Source organism: Mus musculus, chromosome 14, assembly GCF_000001635.26.
Source record: "Mus musculus strain C57BL/6J chromosome 14, GRCm38.p6 C57BL/6J".
Classification (NCBI taxonomy): domain Eukaryota; kingdom Metazoa; phylum Chordata; class Mammalia; order Rodentia; family Muridae; genus Mus; species Mus musculus.
Genome location: NC_000080.6, coordinates 96,117,431 through 96,139,443, shown reverse-complemented (window position 1 = coordinate 96,139,443; position 22,013 = coordinate 96,117,431). Strand labels below are relative to the sequence as shown.

The window sequence follows — 22,013 nt, the reverse complement described above, 5'->3', positions numbered from 1 at the left end:
GTTATTCCCTTTTCTAGTTTCCCCTCTCAAAAATCCCTATCACCTATCCCCTCTTCCCTTGCCCTGCCCCCCAACCCACCCACTCCCATTCCCAGTCCTGGCCTTCCCCTATACAGGGGCATAGAATCTTCACAAGACCTAGGGCTTCTCCTCCCATTGATGACTGACTAGGCTATCCTCAGCTACATATACAGTTAGGGCCACATGTCCATACATGTGTTTTCTTTGATTGGTGGTTTAGTTCCTAGGAGCTCTGGAGGTACTGGTTAGTTCATATTGATGTTCCTTCAGACCCCATATTTACCTGGCACTGGCAAAGGCCCTCAGGAGACAGTTAATTCAGGCTCCTGTCAGCATGCTCTTGTTGGCATCTGCCAGAGTGTCTGGGTTTGGTGGTTGTTTATGGGATAGAACCCCAAGTTGTGTAGTCTCTGTCCTTCAGACTCTACTCTGAACTTTGTCTCTGTAACTCCTTCTATGGGTAATTTTGTTCCCCCTTCTAAGAAGGATTCTGAGCTTCTGGGCTAATATCCACTTATCAGTGACTACATGCATATCACTTGTGTTCTTTGGTGATTTGGGTTACCTCACTCAAGATGATATCCTCCAGATCCATCCATTTGTCTAAGAATTTCACAAACATTGTTTTTAATAGCTAAGTAGTACTCCATTGTACAAATATACAACATTTTCTGTATCCATTCCTCCGTTGAGGGACACCTGGTTCACCATTCCTGACCTCAAGCTGTACTACAGAGGAATTGTGATAAAAACTACATGGTACTGATACAGCAACAGACAGGTAGATCAATGGAATTGAATTCAAGACCCAGAAATGAACCCACACACCTATGGTCACTTGATCTTTGACAGAGGAGCTAAAACCATCCAGTGGAAAGAAGACAGCATTTTCAACAAATGATCCTGGGTCAACTGGAGGTTAGCATGTAAAAGAATGCAAATTCATCCATTTTTATCTTCTTGTAAAAAGCTCAAGTATGAGTTGATCAAGGAACTCCCCAGAGACACTGAAACATACAGAGGAGAAAGTGGGGAAGAGCCTCAAAGATATGGGCACATGGGAATGATTCCTGAACAGAACACCAATGGCTTCTTCTGCAACATCTAGAATCAAAAAAACGGGAGTTCATAAAATTGCAAAGCTTCTGTAAGGCAAAGGACACTGTCAATAAGACCAAAGGGCAACCAACAGACTGGGAAAAGATTTTTACCCATCCTGAATCTGATAGGGGGCTAATATCAAATATATACAAAGAACTTAAGAAGTTGGACTCTGTTGCAGCCGCCAGCAGCTCGCAACATGAACGGTTCGACTGAGAAGGCCACTCAAGCTGTAAGAGAGGAATCTAGACGGGGCGAAAGAAGAAACGGAGCTAAGACAAATTTATTCTGATCAAAGCTCAAATTTTATTGTTGGGACACTAGTTATAAAGGAAGGGGGAGGGGACCCGATTCCCGCCGAATAATCTCTGGTCCAGTAGAAAGGTGCACGTGTGTGGCTCCACAGGTTCTAGCAGTGGGCGTGGCAGAGCAAATGAGCGGGAAGCTCCACCCCTGAGCAAGCAGGTTTCAGGCTGGGGGAGGGGAGACTACAGGACTCCAGTAAACCAAGTAATCCTATTAAAACTTGGGGTACAGAGCTAAAAAAAGAATTCTCAACTGAGGAATAATGAATGGCTGAGAAGCACCTAAAAAAAAAAATGTTCAACATCCTTAATCATCAGGGAAATGCAAATCAAAACAACCCTGAGATTCTACCTCACAACAGTCAGATTGGCTAAGATTAAAAATCTCAGGTGACAGCAGATGCTGATGAGGATGTGGAGAAAGAGGAATACTCCTCTATTGCTGGTGGGACTGCAAGCTGGTACAACAACTGTGGAAATCAGTCTGGTGGTTCCTCAGAAAATTGGACATAGTTCTACCGGAAGATCCAGCAATACCTCTCCTGGGCATATACCCAGAAGATGCTCCAACATGTGAGAATGTAGTTTTCAATCATTTATTTTCAATTGTGACACAAAAGTTATCTTGAAAGTTCCTATTATAGTCCTGTCAACAAAACAATTCCAGAAAAATGAGTGTAAATTTTAGAATTACTCATTCAAGCCAGTATCAAGAATTTCCTAAGAAGTTTTCTTAAACTACAGCATACACACTAAGAAAGATGGTTGTTATGACAACCTGAATCAGAGTATTCTGTTGTTTAGTCTTCTAAACTGTGACAGTGCAATGCATTATCTGGGTATGATTACTGACTCCAAATAAAATAATCACAGACATCTGACAATAGTCCTCTTTCCTATGACATAGTCTACATTTTCAAGTATCTTTTAAATATATTCCTGAGTATTTATTCAAAGAAAGATATCATTTCTCTTTAATTTTTATCTTACAAACAATCTAAATATATGTCCAAAGAATCTAGCTTTACAACTTTACTTATATACTTACACATAGAATACTGTATGCTACACTAAAAATAATTCCATCTATATGGTTATCTTCATCGAGATCTACATTTGAAGTGATACGTTTCTATTTGAGGCTCAAGACCCTAACATTTATTTTTAAATACAATTTTTACATTGGTAATATTAAGGATTTTTCTCATTGTGGTTTCAGGTTGTACTCCGTTGGGGGTCGAGATGGAAGTTCCTGTCTGAGTTCAATGGAATACTATGATCCTCATACAAATAAGTGGAGCATGTGCGCACCGATGTGTAAGAGGAGAGGGGGTGTTGGAGTGGCCACCTGTGATGGTTTCCTGTATGCAGTGGGTGGCCATGATGCTCCTGCTTCAAACCACTGTTCCAGGCTCCTGGACTACGTGGAAAGGTAAGCCTGACAGTCACTAAGAATGCACCTAATGCTCTAGAAGATATAAATACAGCTCCTGGAACTATTTTCACAATTCGACCCTTTCCTTCCCACTTACCTTCCACTCACCCTCCCCGCAATCTTCCCTTTAGTCTCCCTTCATTCCTCTTCATCTCCTCTCTAGCATATGAACATTTTTTGCATGTCACTTTTCAATCGTGCCTCTTCTTTTCCATTAGCTTAAACCCTCAACAACAGTTTTTCCATATGATGCTTAGATGCCATGCACATTTCTATTGAAGTGTTTTCAAAATGATTGCTGATACAGAGATTTGCCATTTGTTAGACAGTAAAGTTTGAAATTCTTTTACGTAATTGCTCCTTTATCCATTTGTCTTAGTATGAATTGTTACACTGCTTCAAACTCTCAAAGATGGGTCATGAGCTTCTTCATTTGGTAACATCATTTGGAACCAACACTGAATATGTACTTTCTATAACTCTAGTACATACAGGAAAAGTAACTGGTCTTCTAATTCTGGGAAAATACGTACCAGATAACCCCAAGTGAGCCAGTACATTGACTTCAGGTGTAGTCTAATAACCGTGGCACATACTGCTTGCTGCTAGATTAGATTATATAGAACTATTGGATTGTATGGAACAAATGCTGGTAAATACTTAGCAAGGCTTGTGAGTTTTCTAATTGCGTATCCATGAATCTTCATCTACACAGAAGTGAACATAAGAAATACTGAAATAATGGCTTATTAGTTGGGATGAGTAGTTATATTTTAACTCCCATATCTCATTGGTAATAACCATGAAATTATATGTACCTATAGGACATGGTGAGAGTGTTGGCATTCTGGCACTATGACTGGCATGGCTCAGCAAAAACATCTAACTTATATAAGAAGGAGAAAGGCATAGTAAAAGATTGTTCTCTCATTTTACAGTCCTATCTCTAGGCAAAATAACCCTGTTCATATCACATTACAGGAACAAACTGGCTAAACCGCCATGGTGAATTAGGAGCACAGTATCTTAGGGAACACAGAGGCTCCTTGCATAGTGTTGAAGATATGACAAAATTCCTTTCAATATTAAGAAATCGTGTACTTTCTTAATAATTACACTTGGACATAGGACTGTGTGTGTTTCACTGAAATGTTCAGAAAAATCAATGGTTAAACTTTTTAAAACATTGAAACAATCATTGTTTTGAAATTATTAGGGATCTCACAGGACAGCTATTTTCATATAGTAAATACTTAGAAAATTGGAGGGATGGTTCTATGATGAGGTTGCTACTTTTACCTTTCAAACTCTAGGGAAATGCTGCTAATGAAATGATATTTCCTCAAAGAATTCTATCTGAATTTCCTCTAAAATATATTTAAATTTTATTTATTCACACAAGCATAAATAATTCAGCCTCAGAATACATTCGCAATGCAAAATTAGATTTAAATACTCTGCTATTTTAAGTTATAGACATTCAGTGGGTCTGCATAGCTTAATTAATGCAGAACAGAAAATATTATCATGATTCTTGGATAAATTCACACTGCCTATTAGAGTCAAAGTGCTTTTGCACACTGGAAAGCATAATTTTATATTGTTGATTTCTTATGTATGTAATCAATAATCAAAATGTATAATGGTACCTCTGGGAAACTATATTCTGCACATATTATAAATAATGCTTTTAATATACTGTGATATTTAGTAGTATGATACTATGCTTTACAGTATAGTATAGTATAGTATGCTTTATATATGCATATGACATATATTTCAAGATGAGGTCATATGGGCATCACATGAATTATGTAATAATGGTATTAAGCACATCAGAGCAAGCAAACTGGCAGAGAATGGGATGAATGAATTAAGAACAGGGTGTGAAATAAATGAAAGTTTGTTTTATAAAAAAAACTTTACCTAAGTGGTTTTTTTTATTATTATTCTTTAAACTTTTTTTTTTTTTATAGTCCGGTCATGATTCCCCTCCTGATTTTCCCTCTGACTGTTCCTCATCCCATACCTCCTCCTGCGTTTCCAAGAGGATGTTCACACCACAACAACTCACCTTAAACACACACACACACACACACACACACACACACCAGACCTTCCCACTCTCCAGGGTCTCAAGTCCAACAGGGGTTAGTTGCATCTTCTCTCACTGGGGCCAGGCCAAGCCATATTTGCTGTATGTGTGTGAGAGTGGGTTGGCCATATCAGGTGGTTTATGCTGCCTGGTTAGTGGCTCAGTGTCTGAGAGATCCCAGGGTCCCAGGTTAGTTGAGACTGCTGGTTTTCCTATAGGGTCACCATGCTCCTCAGCTTCTTTCAGATTTTCCTTAATTCCATTGCAGGTCCCTACCTTCTGTATATTGGTTGAGTGTACATACCTTCATGTTATTATTTCAGCTGCTTGTTAGGCCTCTAGGAGGTTAGGGATGCTAGAATCCTGTCTATATCATAGCATCAGTAATAGTGTGGTCTTTCAGCATTCCCTTCAGCTGAGTTCCAATTTGGTCCAGTCACTGGACCTCCTTTCTTTCACTCTCTTCTCTTTTTGTCCCTGCAGTTCTTTTTGACAGAAAAAATCCTGAGTCAGAGTTTTTACTCTGGGATGGCAGCCCCAACCCTTCACTTGATGCCCTGTCTTTCTACTGGAGGTGGACTTTACAAATTCCCTCTCCCCACTATAGGACATTTCATCTAAAGTCCCTTCCTTGGAATTTTTTTTAGCTCATTTACATTTCCAATGCTATACCAAAAGTCCCCCATATCCACCCACCCCCACTCCCCTGCCCACCCACTCCCCCTTTTTGGCCCTGGTGTTCCCCTGTACTGGGGCATATAAAGTTTGCAAGTCCAATGGGCCTCTCTTTCCAGTGATGGCCGACTAGGCCATCTTTTGATATATATGCAGCTAGAGTCAAGAGCTCCGGGGTACTGGTTAGTTCATAATGTTGTTCCACCTATAGGGTTGCAGATCCCTTTAGCTCCTTGGCTACTTTCTCTAGCTCCTCCATTGGGAGCCCTATGATCCATCCATTAGCTGACTGTGAGCATCCACTTCTGTGTTTGCTAGGCCCCGGCATAGTCTCACAAGAGACAGCTACATCTGGGTCCTTTCAATAAAATCTTGCTAGTGTATGCAATGGTGTCAGCGTTTGGATGCTGATTATGGGGTGGATCCCTTCCTTGGAATCTTAAGAGTCTTTCACCTCCCAGGTCTCTCGTACTTTCTAGAGGATGTGCCAAACTTCCTCAAGGTTACTGGGCCTCAGGGTTTCAGTCTTGTTTCTCCTCCCAAACCCCTGCTCCTCCCAATACCTGATCATGTTCTCCTTTCCCCCTCTCTGTCCCCTCTCCCACCCAGGTCCTGCCCCATTCAGTACCACCATAATTTATTTCTTCTAACTCTGAAGTGAGATTGAATCATCTTCACATGGTTCCTTCGGCTTGTTAACATTCTTGAGTTCTATGGATTGTATGCTGGGTATTCTGTATTTTTTTCAATAATATCGACTTATCATTGAGTCCATACCAAGCATATTTTTTGGAGGGTCTAAGATACCTCAGTCAGGATGATATTTTCTAGTTACATCCATTTGCCTGCAAAACTCAAGATGTTCTCATTTTTAATAGCTTAGTAGCATCCCTTTGTGTAAATGAACCACATTTTCTGCATCCATTCTTCCATTGTGAGACATCTAGGTGATTTCCAGCTTCTGACTATTATCAATAAGACCACTATGAACATAGTGGAACATTTACTCCTGTGCCGTGGTAGGGGATCTTTTGGATATATGCCCAAGAGTGGTATTACCAGGTCTTCAGGTAGATCCATTTCCAATTTTCTGAGAAACCTCCAGATTGATTTCCTGAGTGGTTGTACCAGTTTGCAGTTCCACCAGCACTGGAGGAGTTGTCCTCTTTCTCCACATCCTCAACAACATGTGCTGTCAGAGTTTTTTATCTTAGCCATTCTGATTGGTGTAAGGTAGAATATCAGAGTCATTTTGATTTGCAGTTCCTTGATAACTAAGGACTTTAAACATTTCATGAAGTACTTCTCAGACTAGAAAGCCTGAAAAGATATCAATAGTCATATGTGCATATTTTATTTTTCTAAAATCAGAAATATGATTATACATTTTCAATAATTGATTAAGTATAAGTCCTGGAGAATTGACATCATTGTATAGAAAAGGTAGAAACTGGGGACACTGAGAACAAGTCTTTATACTTTGACATGCACATTCTCTAAAAACACCAAATTATTATCTCAAGCCATTACTATTTTGATGATGTAAAGAATGAGATTATATAGCAAATTGTTCTCTTGTAAGGCCTATAATCTGCCTAGGATATAAATTTGGGGTCACATTGCCTTAAGAGATCTTGTCCAGGGAATCTAGGATGAGTTCTTAGATGTCCGAAGACAGTCCTTTAAAGGAACAATAGTTTTTCTTTACTTGAGTTGTATATGTATAAACAATTGCAATTTTGAGAATTAGCATTATCTAAAAAAAGGAACAATTTTAAGCAATTGCAAATCCTGAAAGCTCTCTCTCTCTCTCTCTCTCTCTCTTGTATCTCTCTCTATATATATATATCTTGACTATTAGTATACAAATTAAAGCTTAATTTTTCAACATTTCAAAGCACTGGCTATAGCACACAATTTATTTATCTGTGCTGAAGGAGGAGGAAACTCAAAAGAATAAACATGTGATACAATCACACATACCTCTCTTCTATAGAAGGACTGTATTTTTTAATACAGTAGATGTATCCTTTATAGGATGCATGTATGCATAAATTTACAGAAAAAAAACAAAAGCATTCACAGAAGCAATTTTTAACAACTCTTCTTTTGGATAATGACCATCAATTTTACCTAAAATGTTTGCTATGCAATAGGCCAAATATCAATGTTCTACAATAACCAATTTAATTGCTGTTTGAAACAAGGAACAGACATCTTGTGAGGTTTTTAAGATAATTTTTTTCTAAAATACCTTCATGATTTTATCTTACAATTCTTTATTAACACCACAACAGCGTCATAAAAGGATGTTAAAACTTTTCTTGGAGACGAAGAATGATGATTCTACATTAATGTTCTCTTTTTGCCACAGAATTGCTGTGGGCACATTGAATAACAATAACTAGGATACGCAGCTAACATTTGATTACCACTGATTATAATTAATAATAATTGATTACAGAAGCTTCCTCTACTTTCTGCAAAGCCTTTTGTTTTTCACCAGTTCATTTTCATCTCTTTTGATAACATTCAACAAAGGCTTAAGTCTTCCTGTGGTGCACTTAATGTGAGGCCTTAGCCAAATAACATCTCCTATAATCTTTTGAAAATAATTTGAAGTAAGCAAATCATCTTTTCTTTTTAAAAATTTTTTGTACCATAATTCTTCTAGGGTAAACTTGAGACCCTAAAGATTAAAACGATATTGCCCTGAATCTTTTCTGGAGCAACAGCTACTCCCCAAACCTTCAAAGCTCATTGTGTGAGAGCAATGATTTGTAGTAAATTTCCCTTCAGAGGCATAAGCTAATAAAATACTGTCCATTTCAGAAGCAATATACACTGAAAGATTCAAAATCCTAGCTTCTTGTATTGAAGCAGAGACAAAACTTTTTTTTTCTTGCAAAATGTAAGTCTCTTAGTCATAACTAGAGACAAAACTTTCCAATGATCACAAGCTCACTAGAAGCAAACCCTTTACAATTATCAGGATACAAAGAAAAAAAAAAACAACCTTCCAAATCTATAATAATTCTATATGGAGAAGGCAGGCCAGCTTGTAATGCCTTTGTAAATTCTACAGCCTCATTGACCTTTCATAAATCTTAAGTTTAAACTTGATTATGAGCAACACCTGGATAGATCTGTAATAAGATTGTTATGGATTAAAAAATAATTCCCCAGAGGCAAGGAGAGGTGAAGTCCCACAAACTTCCCTAGGCAGGGTTTGCAAAACAAAAGAAAAGCCACACAAGCCATAGTGAGGCTGCTCTGAGCTTTGCATTAACTCAAATTTAAATATTTCTTAATCTGAACATACTGCCTGAATCCTGGCCCCAAGATTATCCCTCCTACAGTGAGGACAGATTCCAGAGGAACAATTTAGCTGTCTGTCTATGCCTCTAATTTTTGGACAGTCTTTCTTTAGATGACTTATACTTAAAACATTCCTTATAGCGTGTACTGTAGTCCCCCGCAAGGCGGCAAACGTAACCAAACTGATTGTATGAGGGTCCAATTTCTGCATTAAGACAAATATATCCAGATAAGTCTGTCTTTGTATGGCTGGATGGCCACAGTGAGCTGTATGAACTCTCTCATAAGATGATTTCTCTTGTAATCATCCTAATTAACAATATAGGGGTGAGTTAAAAATCTTAAGCTGGAGATCAAACTGCAAACTGCAGTCAATGGAACACTGGCAATTTTAACCATAATTTTAAGTTTCTTTTGCAATATTAGAATATATCCATAACTTTTATAAAGCAGAGCCCAATTTTAAACAATTTATTCTCTTTAAAATCAATACCAGAAACATCACTTTCATTTTACAAAGTTTGGCTGCCAATTCCTACATGTGAATGCATGACAGTGCAACTTTTAATGCTTCATTAAAGAGACAGTGTTTTAAATCTTATCTCTTATAAGTCTAGTTTCTTGGATAAGAATTATATAAAATATTATCCCAATTTAGAAGTATCCTTAGATTGCTTCTCGGCCTTTTGGCTAAGATCAAGTGTAGAAGTATCCTTAGAGGCCTAGTTTCCTGGGCTGGTTCACGCCACATGCTATTGTTTAAAATGACTCCAACTCTGAGTTACCAGTTTTAAGCTAACTTTCTTTTTTACCAGTGTTACACCTTTTTAATCATACCCAATAACTTATAAGCCAATACTCTATGGCAAAGACATGCAGAGCATATTTATACTTTAAGACCATTCAGAAACCAAATGAAGAGGCTACACAAATCTTATAAATTTAGACCAATCAAAGAATTTTTACTTTTTCTAGCTATAATTTTAAGATAAAAAGCACTTTATCATTTGCTAACCCTGAACCCAATAAGCACAATTGCAGAGATTTTCTTTTCTAGGAAAAACAAAACAAAACAAATTACTATCAGCTTATTTGCCTTAGAGCTAAGAAGCTGCAGACTCCTTTTTAAAAACAGCTTTTCAGCAGGACCTATCCTACTGTGCCTGACTCCTGGCTAGGGTGTGGGGCAACTTTAATCAGCCTCCCTTGTGCAAATTGAGACTAAATCAAGAGCTAGATACACAGCAGATAAAGTTTTAACCATTTTTTTTTTCTTTTCAACCTGAAACATAGAAAAGCAGTCATTCAGACAAGGAAACAAACAGAAACAAATTGACAGGTAGACAGATTGGTGCACCAAACACAGACAATACAGAGAGGGTAGAGAACTTGATGTAACCAGAACTAAGGATGTCTATGTCTACTGTAGGGACCAGAGAGGAAGCAGGACGTCTCCGGATTTCCCACTGTACTTGGAGGAGCTCTGAAATCCATTTCCCTGTCCCTCTCATCATTTCATATCTAGCTTCCCCTCTTTCTTTCTTTCTTCTTTCTTTCTTTCTTTCTTTCTTTCTTTCTTTCTTTCTTTCTTTCTTTCTTTCTTTCTTTCCTTCCTTTCTTTTCTTTTTCTTTTTTTCTTTTTTTTTTGTATTTTACTCTTTTTATTTTATTATTTTAAGCCCTACTCCTCCCGCCTGATGCAGTTCTTTACTGCAGACAAATGCCTGTTTAGAATTTCCCAATCCTATTTTCCACTGTCAGCTTTAGCTGATATCAGCGGTGGGCCAAGGCTGACTCAGTCTAGCCTGTATCCTTTTTGCTAGGGATCAACAGCCTTCTAAAGATAACATTTGTAGCGTTAACATTAAAGCAGTATGTTGCTTACTGTGCAGGGTTACATCTTCTGTTTTCCGTGGAGATCCAGCAAGACAGTACAACCCCAGTCCTTCTTTCTGCTTTCAGGCCACTTGTAAGGAGCCACCTGTAGCTGCCTGCAGCCATGGTTCCTGAAAGGAAAGTCGAAGTTTTGGACAGGAAAGGCTGCGAGAGAAATAACAAGTCAAGCCAAGTTCTCTGATCAGGGCCAATGTTTACTTATGAGTCCGAGCTTATAAAGGCGGGGGGGGGGGGGGAATCCCCCACCTCCTCAGGATCTCATTGTTTTGTCAGGATTGCTGCTTTGTCAGGATAGTGTCAGGAGAACAGGTTCAGCCTTTCAGCAGGTAGTGGTGTCTTGAAGGAAAGCTGCAGATGTGGCAGGACACTAGACTTTACCTAGGTCAGAAGATGCCACCCTAGGTGGGCGAGCAACTGTGGCAAGCCAGGTCTGAGCAGCCTGCTCAAGACTGGGGGAAGGGCACAAACTATTTTCAACAAGTCCCAATTTTACTGGTTGTTTTTGCTAAAACATTGGAAGATGTACCATTTTCTTTGGCTGAGGTATCCATTTCTTTTATCTTACTTGCAGTGAATGATATTCCCTGTCCCATCTCCTGTATTTTGTTTGTTAGGGTTGCCTCTGAGGTTCATCATCTAGTTCCTACTTTTCATTTCAAAATTCACTTCACTTTGAAGTTTCAAAATTATTTCATTTTCACTTTAATACTTGAACTATTTTTTTCACTCCTCTTCACATTTTCGTTGATTTCATTTATGAATTTATTCAATTTCAGAGTAAGTTCTTGAACAGTTTTGTAACCTCTACATTGATTTCCTAGGGTTGTGATTTGGCTACATTTCATGTCTCAGAGCCTAGAATAATATGGTTCCAGGGCTCTAGCAGAGACATATTCTCCTTGCTGATATTGACTGTTTTGCCTCACTAGTGTCTAAGTATCTGGCTCTGAAATGATTGTCAATCTAGGTGTTTATATCTGGTCCTTTCTTTGTTGGGTTTGGTTTTTCATCCTGTGAGTTTTGCTGACATATCTGGACATTATGAATATGTGGTTTCTGTAAGTTAACTTATCACCGATGCTTTTGATTCCCTGTGAGGTGTGGACACAGTGAGTTTCAGCAAAAATCTGTTTCTAGATATCGAGAGCTGATATTAGGAATTCGCATAAACTGGAACAGTGGCAGATGAACAGGTCCATAGGCAGGACTAATCCAGGTCTACTAAAGAATCTGTGGAGTCCCCATCGAATGGAGGGTGAGAGAGAAAACAGATCCCTGAATGCCCTCTGCTACAGGGCTGAGGATAAGACAAAGGAATGGAAATTGAAGGACAGGAAGGAAAATGAATGTCCTTTACCTGATTCCCTGGCTGGAATGGCCAGCAGATTTCTATGGAGAGAGAACAACATTGATCTTTGCCATTTTTTCTGTACTTTGTTTTGTTTTCTTTCTCACTTTGTTTTCTTGGCTGGCATAAATAGAGGGTGCAAAACAGCTGTGCATTTAGATTTTTCTTCTAAATATTAATTTGAAATGTGAGTCAACAGACCATCTGATTTCTAGTTGATAATAGCTTTATATTTAAAACTAATTTCCTTTAAATATCTTTTAATGCAAACTGTATCCTTAAAGCATAGGAATGACAATGAAGCTTGGAGAATTTAATGCCTCAAAAGTGTAGTGTGACTTTTCAAAGGGAAACTAACTCATATTGTTTGACTGTTCATGCCTTTAGCAGGTTTTCATTTTACAGTCAATTTTATCCACCCTGTACAGCTGCTTCTCTTGCCTGAGGGCTGTAAAGTTTAATAGAGACTCTGCCGCAGAGCTCACACTCTGACTAGTAAGACCAAGGTACCATGCAGGAGAGGCAGAGAGACCAAAGGCAAAAGCAAACCTTTGCCACTCTTTATTCGTCTTTTCTTGTTTATTGTTTTAATAAACTGGTGAGTACAGTTTTAAAATACTTAAAATCAGCTTTTTAAAAATAAAAAAACATAATGATACTGTCATATAATAAATAGCTACAATATAATAAATACTGTTATGTAGTAAATAGTTACAATAATTTTTATACATCTGAAACGATTTGTGAAAAAAAAAAAGATAATCCATTTTGAGAATAACTTCTCATGCCTCAAGGCAAAGATAAAACTCTGAACAGTTCTGAATAGAGAGAAATCCTTGTAGAATATTGAATGTGAGAGGTTGTCTTACAGGTGTGGGCATTTCTGAGTATGTGGCCACTTCCTATGTATCTGTGATGGAGGCTGCATGTCACAAGTTGAGAGAAACTAATGGTCTAGTGTACTTATATTTTAAGTGTAATTCAGTCAATTAAATTTGCATTTGAGAAATTTAGAAATAGCATATATATGTATATATATATGTGTATGTATATATATGTATATATATGTATATATGTATATATATATGTATATATATGTGTGTGTGTGTATATATATATATATATATATATATATATATATATATATATATATATATATTTACTTTCTACCCAAAAACTCATATCTCATACAGAGAATGGTGTTCTAGAAAACAGTTTCTATGACAATTGCACTACTGGCAGTGATGGATAAGGATCGACTTCTATGCCTTTCCTTGTCATCATTTATCTTCTTTTTTATTTCAAGATAGGGTTTCCCTATGTAGCCCTGGCTGTCCAGGAACTCATTCTGTAGACCAGGCTGGCCTTGAACATCATTTGTTTTCTTGATCACAGATATCTGACTGGACTTGTATAGGATATCAAAGTGAAGAACTGTATTAGAATTTTGATGGGATTGCGTTGATTCTATAGATTTCTTCTTATAACTGTCCATTTCATTAACCCATTTATTCACTTTTTAATCACTCCACTTGTCTACATCTCAAATGATATCCCACTTTCCTGTTACCCCTCCACAAACCACCATCCCACACCCTCCCTCCCTCTCCTGTTTGCCTGTATGAGGGTGCTCCCCCATCCACACTCTTCTGCCGTCTATTCACTCTTTTGGCTCTTTTATTTGTTGCTTGTTTATGTTTAAAGTTCTTTATATATTCTTGGTAGCACAACACTCTCTAAGCTATAATGAGCAAATATTTTTCCCATTGTATCCTGTCACTTTTCTCTGATGATTTTTTTTTTTTTGCTGTGTAGAAACATTTTAATATCTTTATTTTCATTTCTTATGTTAGCTAAAATGATCCTAACATAGATTTCACAATACCTGGTCTAAAATTATACTACTGAGTGACAGTCATAAAGAGCCTAACATTGTCATAAGAAGTAGACATGTTGACCAGTGGTATATAAAACATGATTCATAAATAAACCAATATAGCTATGGCCAGCTAATTTTTGAAAAAGGCATCAAATTATATTTTGGAAAAACATAGCTTGTTCTCTTAATGGTGTTGGTAAATCTGTATATTCACCTGAAGAAGATTTAACATAGAAGCACATTGCCAACACTGTAAATAAATAATTCAAAATGGATCTAAAATCTTTAGGAAATAATCGAGAAGCTGAAATTGTTAGAAGAATTCATAGCAAACATATTTGAAGACACTGTAAAGAACTTCCTGGATAGTATTCTGAGCTGTAAGATAGTCATAAAAAACTCACTTACTTTTAACTTATAAACTTTCATTACTTCTCTCTGTTTTTAAGTCATTTATTGGAAGTATCTATCCAGTTACCTAAATGAATATTCCACCTTCTAGAATGTATTATCAGCATGTGGGTGGTACTTTAGTACCTCCTTCATAGAGTTCATTCCTCATTATTGGATGTTTTAAAATGCTAGACTATGATTGAATGAAGTGCATATTTGTAATTACATTGTGGGGCTTTGGGCTTGTCATTGTGATGATTTGCATTAACTAATTTCAGCCTGTCAATCAAATTCCTATGGGTTTAGCAGCCTAGGACAATTACTAAATTTTGTCAGGCATGGAGTCAGTAATTAAAAGAAAAAGTTCCAACTCTAACAATCCAAAGCATGCAAAATTTTGGACAAAATTAATATTCTTTATAACTAAAACCCACATATTATTGATAACTTTTTTATTTAATATTCTGATGAAAAGTTACCTTCTTGTTTTATTTTAGGAGTCTGTTAAATGAAATTTCTAGTGGCCAAATAAGTTATGGATCAAGAAATACATATTTCTTTTTTAAAAAGAAAGTATTTTTCTTCGGTTATAATTTATATTTTTTTCCGTTTAGGCTTACTAACTTTTAGCTTGAAATCTCAATCAGAAATTTCAGATTAAAAGCAAAGAAGTGATTAAATGATTCATTTTTAACTGAAATAGCATATGTTCAATAAGGTAATATACAAATGTATAACTATCCAAAATATACAGATATATATATACTGGTAGGAAGACATCTTAAATTGACATATGTAGCATTTGGTACTGAGATGTTTTTGAAAACAAAGTGCTTGTAGTCACAGTTATTTAAATAACTGGGTTTATCTGGCCCCAAAATCTTCATCATGGCCAAATTTAGCATTATTATAAAAACAACAATTCTATTCACTTTAGAATATTTCCACAAGTTTTGATTTTCTTTTTGGAACAATATTTCATGTATGCTTCTGAGTCTGGTCTTAAACTTGTGTGTGTGTATATATATATGAAGCTGTCCTTTGACTCCTGCCTGGTCTTCTTGCCCCTCTTCCCAAATGTTCAGATATGTGCCACTGCAACAAGCTTACCTACAGAATTTCAGAACAAAATATTTATTCCTTTTCTGGGAAATTTATAGTAGATTTGTATTACCATTTCAAAGAAGGTTTCTTCTACTGAGTGTTCAAATCCAAGTCCTCTCAGCTTTCAAGTCATTCATTTGCTTCTATTAGAATAAGCCTCTGTTTTGATTTAGTTCCAAACTTTCAATTTCTGTGGGAAATGGCGACTTTTATATCTATTCACCTAAAAAAATGAAGTCATGGGATTCATTTGTATCCAATGAATCTTTATCAATTTAAGTTTCCAGGTAAGGTTTTTTAAGTCACTTGGATTTCAGAATGAACAGTATCATTGATAATAGTTTTAGAACAGGTCTGTCAAAACTATTGAAGTTAACAGCAAAATTTCTAAATTTTAATTTTCATGTCTTAACTGTTCAAAGTTATCAGTCATTTAAAAAGTTGAATATGATTAGAACTTGCATTTCATTGTCTTTGAATTTTAGGTATGATCCAAAAACAGATACATGGACCATGGTGGCTCCTTTGAGTATGCCTAGAGATGCTGTTGGTGTCTGTCTCCTTGGTGACAGGCTATATGCTGTTGGGGGCTATGATGGGCAGACTTACCTCAACACCATGGAGTCCTATGATCCACAAACTAATGAGTGGACACAGGTAAGACTGATATGGAAATAAGTTACTGAAAGTAAAAGAGAGTTTATTTAAGTTACATCTTGTGAAAAGACTGTTTATGGTAATTTTAATCTATATTATTGAATCACTCTATACCAAAGTGACTGATTTAGTAATATATATACTTAGTAATAGGTCATGGAGAGAGGGGGGTATTTGAAAAAAATAAATAATTTGTTTTGTATGACATTTTCTTCTATATGCAATATAAGATAAACTAACCTGATATTACTGAAATATATCAATATTTCAAGGATACCTTATAATTAATCACTCCAAGGATCACCAATAGGTTTGCATGTTCTAAAGTAAAAACTGAAATTACATTTGTACACAAATCTATGAAAGAATATTTGATTTAAAATTTCTGGTAGCAAAAACATGAAGGCTTCAGAATGTGTTCTTACTGCCAGTCATTTCTGTCTCTGTGTTACTGCCCTAAGGTGAGACAGTTCACAACGTAAAGCTATAAGAAGCACTAAGTAGTAATCTTTCACTTAAGTAGGAAATGAATAATCTATGTCCTCAGTTGATTTCAAATATAAAGGAAATAGGATCCAAATAAGATGTTGTTCATCAGAAAGAAAGCTCCATTGCCCTGCATGATGAAGATACATGATTGGCTCATCTTGAGTGAAAATTTTCTTTTAAGTAATTAGGATCAGAATAGAAGGCAATAGATCCCATTCTACATGAAAAGCTCCAAAATGTGTGAGTTGTGTAGAAAGCAAGATAAATTATAGGGAAAGCGATTGAAAGTAGAAAACACCTTGGTAATTGCCATGATCTTGTTTACAACAGAGGGAGTACAAACATTCTTAGACATGTTCCTTTTGATTCAATTGTTGTGTACTTTGCTTTTATTATTTTACCTTTCACCTTAGCTAGAAAGCTAATGGTAAGATATTCTTTTAATAAACAATGTTTCCATTGATGAGCACAGTAAAACTCAAAACTTTTATTTTGTTGAATATACAGTAGGCACAATTTATATGCCTTAATAAGCTTAAGGTTCTGATTTGGGTCATAAAATTAAGAAAACTGTGTCTGGGGAATATTAATAAGTTTATACTAATAATAGTTGCATGTATGTACATATAGTCATTGTAGATGATTAATCTTTAATACTGACTCTGTCTCAAGAGCCTCACTCCTATGGATTAATATCTAAGTGCAATTGTCAGGCCAAAATATTTGCATTGTGAATATGTCTGTCCACAAAAACATCCCTCTAGAATTCAGTAAAATACATATATTGCCTGAATTATGAAAAGAAACATTTTAGGGAGAAAGTGCACTATTAGAACTAAGTTCTTTGACTTTTCACTAGTTACTTCAATTGCAAGAGAATTCTTTACCCAAGGGCATCAGGTACAAAAAAAAAAAAAAAAAAAAAAAAAAAAGGAATGAATTTTTAAAATATTATTTCATGAAAATGCTGCAGGATACAGTTGGTTGTTTCACATTGGTAAATCCCTAGTGTTTCCACAAGAGATGCTGTGTAAATTAAGTACTGTTTATTTGTTTGGAAAAATTCCCGCTTCAGTGGTGTGAATTGTAGACATAGTACTAATAGAAATCAACCGTAGATAAATGGAATTGAGAGAAACACAAATGATGTGATGTGATATCTTCATTAAATATTTATCATAAAGCATCATTGTGCCCATGATCCCACTAAAATGGAAATCAAAAGAACGTGTGTGGTAATAAAAGTAAAAGCTACAATTTTCCATCATCTTTTAAAAGAAACTTTATTCTCTGGTTCATATAGTATTTTATAAACAGAAGATTGGTTTTATTATGATTTTGCTTTAGTATATTATACATAAATTTTTTAAAGTACTATTTTTAAATATTTACTTTCATATCTGGTAAAATAATGGCACATTTTTAAAATAAATAAGTTCTAAATTAAACATTTTACTTTCATATCTTTTCATCTCTTAGACTTTTAAGGCCACTGAGGGATATCAACAGAGACCTCCTAGACACATAGACATTATAAAATAAATTTGTTTAATATGTGCAGGCTTAGATTTTTCAAAACCTATTTTAGTAAGGGTTCTTGAATACTTCAAATCTTCTCTTCCTAGCACACCATAAAAAGTAGGAAAGAAAAAATGAAACAATAGTAAATGGGACAAGGGGATGTTTACCTGTTTAAACCTAGTTATTTTTTATTTTATTGGATATTTTATTGATTTACATATCAAATGTTATCCCCTTTCCCATTCCCACCACCACCACAGCAAACTCTATCCTATCTCCCCTCCTCCTGCTTCTATGAGTGTGTGCCCCCACCCACCCACTCCTGCCTCCCCACTCTCACATTGGTTCTTTGGGGCAATTCCAATCTCCATTGTTAGGACACCAGCAGTCCATTTCAATAGTGTCAAAATACCAACAATCTAGTTCAAAGAGTGTCATGAAACTTGAATCAGCAGGGGCAGCACAATCCTGCAGAAATAGCTAGGCCTCTGCCTAATGTGCTGGTGTCAGCTGCATTAATCAGAACCAGCCAGAATGCCAAGAGAAGTTCTCTACCTCTCTCATTGAACTGAAGATCAGTGAAGCCAAAAACCAACAACACATTGCACTGTAAGCTATGCAAGTGCCCCTTCACTGTCTGTTGGATTCTACCTATACATTCTTCAAACATCACATATCATCTCATGGGTCTGCATCAGTAAAACATCACATGATGTGACCAGAATCTTCTACTTCAAGTAAGGCTGGTAATTATTACCTCATTTACACAATAAAGTACATGAAATCTTTTGGCTTGCCCCCACAAAGGGCTAATCATTAAAATAAATAAACTAAAATAAACTATGAAAATATCCAAGAATACATATACTTTTAAAAACATTGTTGGTTAGATAAAATTATAATACTAAAACACTTTTGATAATTGTGCTTTCATTTAGTTTATGAGAAAGTTGTATTCATACATATATGTGTATATATATATATATATACATATACATATACACATGCATATATATAATGCATATATATATATATGTCTTTTTTTTTTTTTTTTTTGGTTCTTTGAGACAGGGTTTCTCTGTATAGCCCTGGCTGTCCTGGAACTCACTTTGTAGTCCAGGCTGGCCTTGAACTCAGAAATCCACCTGCCTCTGCCTCCCGAGTGCTGGGATTAAAGGTGTGTGCCACCACGCCCGGCTATATGTCATTCTTAATTTGTCATTTGACATTGAGTTCAATCTGTCCACTGGTTAGACAAAATTTTTAGAATGAAAAATTAATTCACATTTCTCTTACCTAGGTAAAATTGACTTGGCTTTTGTATTTCCAGGAGACTTTCCCCCTGCCACTGCCCTATGTACATTTGCAGTCCTCGAAAATTGTATGATTATGCTGTAGGAGATATGTAAATTTTTGTCATGTAAATTTATCAAAAACTATCATTATTCTCTTTTGCCTGAATCAAATGAATTTGTAACTAATTTATATAGAGAAAGTTGTTAAAGAGTAACAAGAAAAGCTGGTACCATGTCTAGATTCTTACTTGGGTGAACTAAGTGATTCTATAACAAAAAATCTCAGGTCACCATGCTTAACTTTGTAATTCTTGAGGGAGGGAACAAGCGGGACTACTTTAAACTATATTAGATAAATTGGTTTAAATAAAAAAGATACTTTTTATGTGTTCAATTATTTCATGTCATCATCATGCAATATTTAAAAAAAAAAGTATTTGGTAAAGAAAATTTATCACTGCTGAATATCCTTCAAGAAATAGGTAGAAAATACTCCCTGCTGTAAATTAAGTGTTAAATGAGACTTAAAATAGAGGTAGGGAGTTAAACAGATAAATATTTGGGAATGGTTTGACTTTAAAGATTAGCATCTGGCGCCAGGTGCGGTGACACATGCCTTTAATCCCAGCACTTGGGAGGCAGAGGCAGGTGGATTTCTGAGATCAAGGCCAGCCTGGTCTACAAAGTGAGTTCCAGGATAGCCAGGGCTATACAGAGAAACCCTGTCTAAAACCCTCCCACTCCCATCCCCCCAAAAATTAGCATCTGTAAGAGGAACATCTCATGACAAATTTCACTAAACATTTGAAATGTACATAAAGAAAATATCCAACAAAAGAAAACAAAGAATAAAATTAAAAACATTAGGTCTTGGGAGATAAATATTACATATGAAAAGAACCCATGCTAAAGATCCCTGTCTTTAAAAGGATCCATAATGAAGGATTTTAATCAATAACAATGAATAAGAATTGTCTTTAAATTATTGGATTAGTATGGATTAAAAATGATTAGGAGAATGCACATTAGGAGAGAAACAAAACATTATTATGGAAGACAAATTCATAACTCAAAGGAGAAAACAGGAAGGATGAAGGAAATAAACTGGCTTGAGATATTTAGGCATCTTGAAGATTACACTGGATGTCCAGGGTTCCTCTAAGTTTCTTGAAGAACTGGATATAGTCTTTATTTTTCTTTCATCAATTTATTTATTTGTTTTATGTCAGGATAGCAGACCCCTTCCCAGTCCCATCCCCTTACACAGTCCCACTCCTCATGCTCCCTTTATCTTCTTCTCTGAAAATGGGAATTCCTCCACCCCCTGGATATCAATCCACCCTGGCAAATCAAGGCACTGTAGGATTTTTGGCATCCTTTCCCTCTGAAGGCTGACAAGGCAGCCCAGTTAGGGGAACAGGATCCACAGGCAAGCAACAGTCAGGAACAATCTCTTCTACAATTGTTGTGGGACTCACATAAAGATCAAGCTGCATATGTGCCACATATACACAAGGAGCCAAAGTAGAGCACATACTAGCACTTTGGTTGGTGGTTCAGTCTCTGTGAGCCACCAAGGGTCCAGGTTATTTGTCTCCAATGGTCTTCTTATGAAGTCCCTATCTCCTTAGGATCCCTCAATAATTCACCAACTCTTCCACAAGACTTCCCCAGCTCCATCTAATGTTTAACTGTAGGTCTCTGCATCTGTTTATAATCACTGCTAGGTAGACCTCTCAGAGAATAGTTATGTTCCAGTCTGCAAGCATAACAGAATATCATTAATAGTGTCAGGGTTTGGTTCTTGCCTGTTGGAATGGTTCTTAATTTGGGCCACTCATTGGTTGGCCATCCTCTCAGTCACAGCTCCACTTTTATCCCTGTACATCTTATAGGCAGGAATCATTTGGGGTCAAAGGTTTTGTGAATGGCTTGATGTCCTTAAACCTCCACTGAGAGTCCTGTGTAGCTCCAGGAGGAGGCTATGTCAGACTTCATATCTCTCACTGATATGACTACCATAGACTCCTTAGAGCCACCCTGTCCTGAGTCTCTGGTACATCCTAGAGCTACCACCACAGGGCCCCCTCCCTTTATATGATGCCCCTGACCCTGAACCCTGACCCTTTCTCCTCCCAATTCCTCTCCTAACCAGTTCCCTCCATTCATCCACTCCCAATGTCTATTTTATTTCTCCTTCTGAGTGAGATTCAGAAATTAATTTACAGAAAAAGTAAACAAAAAGGAAACAAACAAAAGAAACCAACAGGGAACTCACATATTTATCATAAATGAGGAAGCATATTACCCCTATAAAGTACTGAAATTAATATATGGAAACATATACATACAGATAATAAGTACAGTTTCTCAAACTATTGTCTAGTGCACAGCATTTCACGTACTAAACATGTATCAGAGAGCATTAGGGAGGCTTTTAAGAATATATGTTCAACTATTCTCCTTTTCTCATTCAGTTTC

The 22,013-nt window shown here is 36.4% G+C and overlaps 1 protein-coding gene across 1 annotated transcript in view; it reads left to right on the top strand.

Moving 5' to 3' along the window:
- Klhl1 (kelch-like 1) overlaps positions 1–22,013 on the top strand; it is a 413,770-nt gene that overhangs the window by 379,591 nt on the left and 12,166 nt on the right. Inside the window, exons 9-10 of the mRNA NM_053105.2 lie at positions 2,647–2,859; positions 16,056–16,227. Of these exons, the coding sequence (NP_444335.2) occupies positions 2,647–2,859; positions 16,056–16,227 (385 nt within the window). The remainder of the gene's footprint in view (positions 1–2,646; positions 2,860–16,055; positions 16,228–22,013) is intronic.